General features: G+C 37.5%; 1 protein-coding gene across 1 annotated transcript in view; it reads left to right on the top strand.

Moving 5' to 3' along the window:
- Positions 1-809: 809 nt before the first annotated feature.
- Positions 810-9,215, top strand: part of UBE2U (ubiquitin conjugating enzyme E2 U) — a gene marked incomplete at both ends in the record, with an annotated part of 42,054 nt that continues 33,648 nt past the window's right edge. Inside the window, 3 exons of the mRNA XM_082833146.1 lie at positions 810-875; positions 2,387-2,468; positions 3,472-3,564. Of these exons, the coding sequence (XP_082689272.1) occupies positions 810-875; positions 2,387-2,468; positions 3,472-3,564 (241 nt within the window). The remainder of the gene's footprint in view (positions 876-2,386; positions 2,469-3,471; positions 3,565-9,215) is intronic.

The raw sequence follows: 9,215 nt of genomic DNA, 5'->3' as shown, positions 1-9,215 counted from the left end.
CTGTACTACTGGTCACTTATTACCTGATGGTTTCTGATATTCAAAGAAAAAGAAAACATTATTTCGGAGGACTTCGAGTGGACGCTTCTCTGACTTACAGACTTACACGCTAGATCCTCTGACTTCCCCCTCCTTCCCCCTACCCCAGCTGGGTAGAGTCAAAAAGTTGGTGGAGCTCTCTGGCGCACGGGGAGCGGGGGTGGAGGGGGCCTCACAACGGCTCTCATTGGCCTTTCAAACTGAACCGGTTGGACGATTGGCTGCGGAGGTTTCCAGAGGCCGTCCCACGTCGCTGATTGGATGAGGAGCGGAGAAGCTCCCACCTCCTTCACTCTAGACCCTCCTCGGTCCAGTTGCTTGGCAACCGATTGGCATCCTCCGGCCGAGCCGGCACCCAGTTAGTTACACCTGTGAAGCGGAGACAACAAACTGCTACGACCGCCCTACGCTTACGCCTTTCACGCCCACTTCACGCACAAGCAGCACGGGTGGTCCCAGAAGCTCATCCAGGTTTGCCTTCAGATGGGCTGTGGGCTGGCCCTGCAGTGACACACCGCAGTTGAGAAAGTGCTCACGTCTTCCTTCTGAAGTCCCCCTTCGGAAGAGTCAGAGGAGAAAAAAAGTCACTGTTATACGTCCAACTTAGAGCCACTTATCTTGGGAGCACACAGCGTTCTGAGGCTCGGTAGAGAAGGCAAGTAACTTATGTCAGTTAACTAGGTGCGGGAAGGTGACCCATAACCTCAGACACCTGCCTCAGAGCGAACCCTAGGAGTGCGGGGACAAGTGCCAGACTCTGCTGCCTTATCATGTACAGCAGAGCCTACATCTTGCTGCAAAGAGAATTCCAAGAGTTGAAGAAAAACAATTATGAGGTGAGTACTGGAGACCTGGAGGGTGTGTTTCATTGGAGTACCAATTTTTAAAAGCAGTTTAATCTGTGTTTATTCTATAAGGCATAATTTAGTTAAACATAATTTGCTACTACAGACTTGTTTAATGAACCTATTTCAGTATAATTATCTACTTCATAATAATAACAACTATTTGCACTTCATGATAATAGTTAACAATATTGAGCACACTATGCTGAGTAATTTATGGGTATTTAAGCCCTGAATATCAGGGTCCATCAGGTAGTAAGTGACTAGTAGGTCCAGGGTTGCACTCATTAATTACAATACATCAAAATAAGTTCGTAGTATTTTGTTTTACCTACCAGAAACCTAAGCCTCAGAAAGGGTCAGTAAATATTTGGCCGCAGGATTCCATCACAGGGTTTTCTACTACTTCCTGTCTAGTGCACTTTTTGCCAACTTCTGTCACATATAATACAGAAGCACCTTTCCCTTATAATTTTAACACAGAGCAAGGCTTTGCCCCGAATGCCACCGATGAGGTTTCAGTGTTCATAGGCTGTTCAGTGGTTGCCATAGGCTGTTTCATCACATACAATATGGAGAATTTAAAAATGGAAGGGGCGAGGGTGTACTTAGAAAGAATAGAAAGCCGTGCATAGAAAGAGGGTGTAGCATGCTTACCAACAGCTGCATAGGGTGTAGTTCAATGGCATTGCTCTCTTTTCACTCCTGCCATAGAAGTATTGCCTTAACAGGAGATGTCGGGAACAATTATTGAGTTCAACAACAAACATTCGAGAGGTATGAAAGTAACATTTGATGTTGTTTCTGCTCCACCTGAATTTTGTGGCTTTCTGTTGAAAGAAAATCTGTTGAAGGGAGAAGTGTTAGGTAAATATAGATAATGTAGGTAATAGAGATGTAATGGTTATCCAGACCAGCACTTAACATACCCAATAACTATGTGGTTGCTCAGAAGTATTTATCGACTATATTTAAGTGTATTCCTCAGCATAACCAATAACCTTATTCTATGAAATACATTCTTGTCCCTCCATTGGAATAATGCCTCAAGTGTAGGAAAATTTTATTTTTATATATGAGCATAATTTTAGAGTTGTGTTTTTCTTAATGAAAATTTTCTTACTTCATGGCTTATATAGCATCCATATGGTTTTTAAAATCTTTGAAGAAATGCAAGCTTTGCAACTATTTCTTTCATTTTGAATTTGAGTCTTAAATTGTCTGTTGTCTTACATAAGCCACACATTCTAGTCTTGACCTTACTGTCCCACTTGTGATTTGCACACTACACTACTGATTTATTTAAAATTTGCTATCGCATGTTTTTCTGGAATCTATCTTCTCTGTAATAAGGCGATATATAACACCTTCCCAAAATCAAAAAAAAATTATCAGAAAAAGAAAACGTAGAGCTTTTGGAATTCATTGTAATCTAATATCTGATTTTCCAAGCTGCAATAAATATTTAATCTTTTTTCTGCTTTAATTTTTCTTAATTAAAGGGTATTACTGGCTTTCCTGTAAGTGAAGATATGATGCAATGGGAAGCTGATATTGAAGGTCTACAGAATACAGTTTGGCATGGTTTGTGCTTTCAGAACTAATTTACTTTTTTAAAAGTCTTTGTATTATTAGCCTATTTTCTTTAAGGTTGCATTGTATAAATTTTCTAGAATTCTTAAAGTATTTACATGTTTTTTTTTATTATATGGTTTAATTTTTTGCCATTTGTCAACATGGATGGAAATTTCAGGTTTGAATTTTTCTTTATGCCCAATCTTAATGTTATCATGATTTTAAGAAGCACACACAGGAAAGCATTATCAATTGAGAATATCATCTGACAGTCTTCTATGAAGTCAGAGAATAGCTAACAAAATGCCTGTTGGCAGAAAAATCCCACAATTATGTCTCATTTTTTTCCTCTATGATTTTCCCATAAATTTCCATAAATCAAATTCTCAAGCAAACTAGGCAACTATAAGCTTTAATGACCACGCACTCTTACAGTTGCGGATTAACAAGATACATTTGTTTAGTGAGGTAGGGGAGAAAAACATGTAAGTGGATAATTACAATAAAATATAACATGTTCTATTATGGATTTTGAATGGAATACCGAGGAGGCAGTGATTAGTTAATTTTGCCTTGGAGAGTCAGGAACGGCTTCCCAAGGAAGTGACCCTTGAGTTGGGTCCTAAAAAATGTGTGAGAATTCACCAGGTTTAGAATCAGAAGGAAATCCAGGCAGAGTAAACAGCCTGACATGAGGTGGCAAGAGAGGGTTCTGGAGCAGTGAGTTCAGTAAAGATGAGATACACAGTGAAGGGGCCGGGTGTTAGGGGGACAGGGTCAGTGGGTAGAAAGGACTAGTGGGAATGTGGCTGAAAACATGGAATTAGATTGTGAGGAGTCTGTTACACCATCTAGAGGAGTCTAGGCATCCTATAATCCAATTTACTTATTAATATAATAAAACTCTAGGGACCTTGGGGAGGCTAAACTGTAGGAATAAACTTCAGTGTTAGGTTACAGTTAATCAGTTCAACATGACACTTTAGTAAAAATGTGTCTTTTTGTATCACAGGATCATTCTTCCAACTGAGAATAAATTTTACATCGGAGTATAATTTTGTCCCTCCAGTTGTGAAATTTAGAACAATTCCTTTTCATCCAAATGGTAAGGAACAAATGAAATTTTTATCTTCACGAGTTCTGTCCCCATTAACCTTGTTCTTTGTTAGTGTTTAATAATGTTTCTTTTTAATCACTTTGTTACGATTATAAAAGTAAGCATGCTTATTGGGGAAAATATTAAAAGGCAGAAAAAAATTATCACCTGAATCCTAATTCAGAGAGATACTATTCTCTATATTTAACCAAATTTATTTCCTTCTTCTATGTATGCGTTTTATCTACATAGTTGAGTTATTACACAAAGTTTTATATATTTTTACTTAAAATGACATAATACATTTATTTCTGCAATATTAAACATTCTTCAAAATATAATTTTTAATGACTGAATGATAAACTTAATTCCTGTATTGTTCAGTATTTTAGTTGGACCTAATTTTTTACTATAAAAATAATGCACAGACAAATTAACATTTTAGAAAGAAATAAGTTAGATTGCTACCTCAAGTCATATGCGAAGTAAATTCTTGATCGATTACAAATGCAAAAAATTTTAATGCTAAAAAGAAAATCTAATAGAACTTTTATGGGTGTGGTGAGAAAGGCTTTTCTAAAAACAACAAATCCTAGAAACCATGAGAAAAGCATGACACATTAAACTACATAAACTTTTTAAGACTTCTCTATAGCTAACAACATTATAAACAGAGATAAAAATACACTGACTTTTGCAAACTGAGGGAAAATATTTGCAATGCATAAAACAGAATATTTATAATATGTAAAGACCACTTGTGGATCAGTAAGAAAAAACAGAAAGCAACAGAAAAATGGGCAAAGGTTATACACAAGCGCTTTTTTCTTAGTGTGTTTTTGTTTTATATTGAAGTATAGTTGATTTACAATGTTGTGTTATTTTCAGGTGTACCATAAAGTGATTCTGTTATATATGTAGTCTTTTTAAGATTCTTTTCCCTTATATGTTATTACAAAATATCGAGTATAGTTCTCTGCACTATACGGTAGGTCCTTGTTACTTATCTGTTTTATATACAGTAGTGTGTATATGTTAATCCCAAATGCCTAATTTGTCCCTCCCCCTGCTTTCCCTTTTGGTAACTGTAAGTTTGTTTTCTATGTCTATGGGTCTATTTCTGTTTTGAATATAAGTTCATTTATACCGTTTTTTTTTTTTAAGATTCCACATATAAGTGATAGCATATGATATTTGTCTTTCTCTGTCTTGCTTATTTCACTTAGTATGATAATCTCTAGGTCCATCCATGTTGCTGCAAATGGCATTATTTCATTCTTTTTTAATGGCTGAGTAGTATTCTATTGTATATGTATGCCACATCTTCTTTATCCATTCATCTCTTTTTTTTTTTTTTTTTTTGGCGGTACACGGGCCTCTCACTGCTATGGCCTCTCCCGTTGCAGAGCACAGGCTCGGGACGCACAGGCTCAGCGGCCATTGCTCACGGGCCCAGCCGCTCTGCGGCATGTGGGATCTTCCCGGACCGGGGCACGAACCCGTGTTCCCTGCATCAGCAGGCAGACTCTCAACCACTGCGCCACCAGGGAAGCCCTATCCATTCATCTCTTGATGGACATTTAAGTTACTTCCATGTCTTGGCTATTGTAAATAGTGCTGCAGTGAACATTGGGGTGCATGTATCTTTTTGAATTATAGTTTTCTCTGGGTATATGTCCAGGAGTGGGATTACAGGATCATATGGTAGCCCTATTTTTAGTTTTTTAAAGGAAGCAGCATACATTTCTCTATAGTTGCTGTACCAATGTACATTCCCAACAACAGTGTAGGAGGGTTCCTTTTTCTCCACACCTTCTCCAGCATTTATTGTTTGTACACTTTTTCATGATGGTCATTCTGACTGGTGTGAGGTGATACCTCAACATAGCTTTGATTTGCATTTCTCTAATAATTAGCAATGTGGAGCAGTTTTCATGTGCATGTTGACCATATATGTCTTCTTTGGAGAACTGTCTATTTAGATCTCATGCCCATTTTTTGATTGGGTTGTTTTTTTTTTTTGATGTTGAACTGTAAAGCTGTTTGTATACTTTTACGATTAATCCCTTTTTGCTCATATCATTTGCAAAATTTTCTCCCATTCTGTAGGTTCTCTTTTTGTTTTGCTTATGGTTTCCTTTGCCTTTAAGTTTAATTAGGTCCCATTTTTTAATTTTTTTAATTTTTTTTTTGCTGTACGCGGGCCTCTCACTGTTGTGGCCTCTCCCGTTGCGGAGCACAGGCTCCGGACGCGCAGGCTCAGTGGCTATGGCTCATGGGCCTAGCCGCTCCGTGGCATGTGGGATTTTCCCAGACCAGGGCACGAACCCATGTCCCCTGCATCGGCAGGCGGACTCTCAACCACTGCGCCACCAGGGAAGCCCCCATTTGTTTATTTTTGTTTTTATTTCCATTACTCTAGAAGACAGATCCAAAAAGATATTGCTGTGATTTATGTCAGAGTATTCTGCCTATGTTTTCCTCTAGGGGTTTTAGAGTATCCAGTTTTACATTAGGTCTTTAATCCATTTTGACTTTATTTTTGTGTATGGTGTTAGAGAGTGTTCTAATCTGATTCTTTTACATGTAGCTGTCCAGTTTTCCAAGCACCACTTATCGAAGAGACTATCTTTTCTCCATTGTATATTCGTGACTCCTTTGTCATAGATTAATTGACTATATGTGTGTGGGTTTATTTCTGGGCTTTCTATCCTGTTCCACTGATCTGTATTTCTGTTTTTGTGCCAGTCTGATACTGTTTTGATGATTGTAGCTTTGTAGTATAGTCTGAAGTCAGGGAGCCTGATTCCTCCACCTCTGTTTTTCTTTCTCAAGATTACTTTGGCTATTTCGGGTCTCTTGTGTTTCCATACAAATTAAAAATTTTTTTGTTCTAGTTCTGTGAAAAATGCCATTAGTAATTTCATAGGGATTGCATTAAATCTGTAGACTGCCTTGGGTACTATAGTCATTTTGACAGTATTGATTCTTCCAGTCCAAGAACACATCTGTTTGTGTCATCTTCAATTTCTTTCATCAGCGTCTTATAGTTTTCAGAGTACAGGTCTTTTGCCTCCTTAGGTAGGTTTATTCCTACGTATTTTATCCTTTTTGATGTGATGGTAAATGGGATTATTTCCTCAGTTTCTCTCTGATTTTTCATTGTTAGTGAATAGAAATGCAACATATTTCTGTGTATACATTTTGTATCCTGCAACTTTACTGAATGCATTGATGAGCTCTAGTAGTTTTCTGGTAGTGTCTTTAGAACTTTTTATGTATAGCATCATGTCATCTGAAAACAGTGAAACTTTTACTTCTTCTTTTCCAATTTGTATTCCTTTTTTTTTGCGGTATGCGGGCCTCTCACTGTTGTGGCCTCTCCCATTGCGGAGCACAGGCTCCGGACGCACAGGCTCAGCGGCCATGGCTCATGGGCCCAGCTGCTCCGCGGCATGTGGGATCTTCCTAGACCGGGGCACGAACCCGTGTCCCCTGCATCGGCAGGTGGACTCTCAACCACTGCGCCACCAGGGAAGCCCATCCAATTTGTATTCCTTTTATTTCTTTTTCTTCTCTGATTGTCGTGGCTAGAACTTCCAAAACTATGTTGACTAAAAGTGGCAAGAGTGGACATCCTTGTCTTGTTCCTGATCTTAGAGGAAATGCTTTCAGCTTTTCACCGCTGAGTATGATGTTGTTAGCTGTGGGTTTGTTATATATGGCCTTTATTATGTTGAGGTAGGTTCCCTCTATGCCCACTTTATGGAGAGTTTTTATCACAATTCGATGTTGAATTTTATCAAAAGCTTTTTCTGCATCTATTGATATGATTATATGGTTTTTATTCTTCAATTTGTTGATGTGGTGTATCACACTGAATGATTTGTGGATATTGAAAAATCCTTGCATCCCTGGGATAAATCCCACTTGATCCGGTGTATGATCTTTTTAAAGTATTGTTGGATTCAATTTGCCAGTATTTTATTAAGGATTTTTGCATCTAGGTTCATCAGTGATATCGGCCTGTAATTTTCTTTTTTTGTGAAATCTTTGCCTGGTTTTGGTGTCACAGTGATGGTGGCCTCATAGAATGAGTTTGGAAGTGTTCCTTCCTCTGCAGTTTTTGGAATAGTTTCAAAAGGAAAGGTGTTATCTCTTCTGTAAGTGTTTAATAGACTTCGCCTGTGAAGCCATCTGGTCCTAGACTCTTGTTTGTTGGGAGTTTTTAAGTCACAGTTTCAATTTCAGTACTTGTAATTGGTCTGTTAATATTTTCTATTTCTTCCTGGTTCAGTCTTGGGAGATTGTACCTTTCTAAGGTTTGTTCATTTCTTCTAAGTTGTCCATTTTATTGGCGTAGTGTTTCTTGTAGTAGTCTCTTATGGTCCTTTGTATTGCTGTGGTGTCGGTTGTAACTTCTCCTTTTTCATTTCTGATTTTACTGATTTGGGCCCTCTCCCTTTTTTCTTGATGAGTCTGACTAAAGGTTTATCCATTTTGTTTATCTTTTCAAAGAAGCAGATTTTAGCTTCATTGATATTTTCTATTGTTTTCTTAGTTACTATTCCATTTATTTCTGCTCTGATCTTTATGATTTCTTTCCTTCTGCTAACTTCGGGTTTTGTTTGTTCTTCTTTCTTTAGTTGCTTTAGGTGTAAGGTTAGGTTGTTTATTTGAGATTTTTCTTGTTTCCTGAGCTCAGGTTGTATCACTGTAAATTTCCCTCTTAGAACTGTTTTTGCTACATTCCATAGGTTTTGGATCATTGTGTTTTCATTTTCATTTGTCTCTAGGTACTTTTTGATTTCCTCTTTGGTTTCTTCAGTGATCCATTGGTTGTTTAGTAGAATACTGTTTAGCCTCCACATGTTTATGTTTTTTTGAAGTTATTTTCCTGTAGTTGATTTCTAATCTCATAGTCTTATGGTTGAAAAAGATGCTTGATATGATTCCAGTTTTCTTAAATTTACCGAGACTTGATTTGTGCCCCAGCAAGTGATCTGTCCTGGAGATGATTCCATGTGTACTTGAAAAGACTGTGTATTCTGCTGCTTTCAGATGGAATGCTCTATAAATATCAATTAAGTCCATCCGGTCTAATTTGTCATTTAAGGCCTGTGTTTCCTTATTGATTTTCTATCTGGATGATCTGTCCATTTATGTAAGTGGGGTGTTAAGCTCTCCCACTATTATCATGTTACTGTCAAGTTCTCCTTTTATGTCTGTTAACGTTTGCCTTATATATTGAGGTGCTCCTGTGTTGGATGCATATATATATATATATATATATACAATTGTTATATCTTCTTCTTGGATTGTTCCTTTGGTCATTAGGTACTGTCCTTCTTTGTCTCTTATAACAGTCTTTATTTTAAAGTGTATTTTGTCTGATATAAGTATTGCAACTCCAGCTTTCTTTTGATTTCCATTTGCATGGAATACCTTTTTCCATCCCCTCATTTTCAGTCTGTATGCGTCTCTAGATCTGAAGCGAGTCTCTTATAGACAGCATATATTTGAGTCTTAATTTTTGTACCCATTCAGCCAGTCTGTGTCTTTTGGCTGGAGCATTTAATCTATTTACATTTAAGGTAATTATCAGTATGTATGTTCTTACTGTCATTTTGTTAATTGTTTTGCATTTGTTTTTATAGGTC

This window comes from Leucopleurus acutus (genome assembly GCF_964270905.1).
Source record: "Leucopleurus acutus genome assembly, chromosome: 2".
Lineage (NCBI taxonomy): Eukaryota > Metazoa > Chordata > Mammalia > Artiodactyla > Delphinidae > Leucopleurus > Leucopleurus acutus.
The sequence above is the reverse complement of the archived record's forward strand: the minus strand, read 5'-3'. Positions and strand labels throughout refer to the sequence as shown.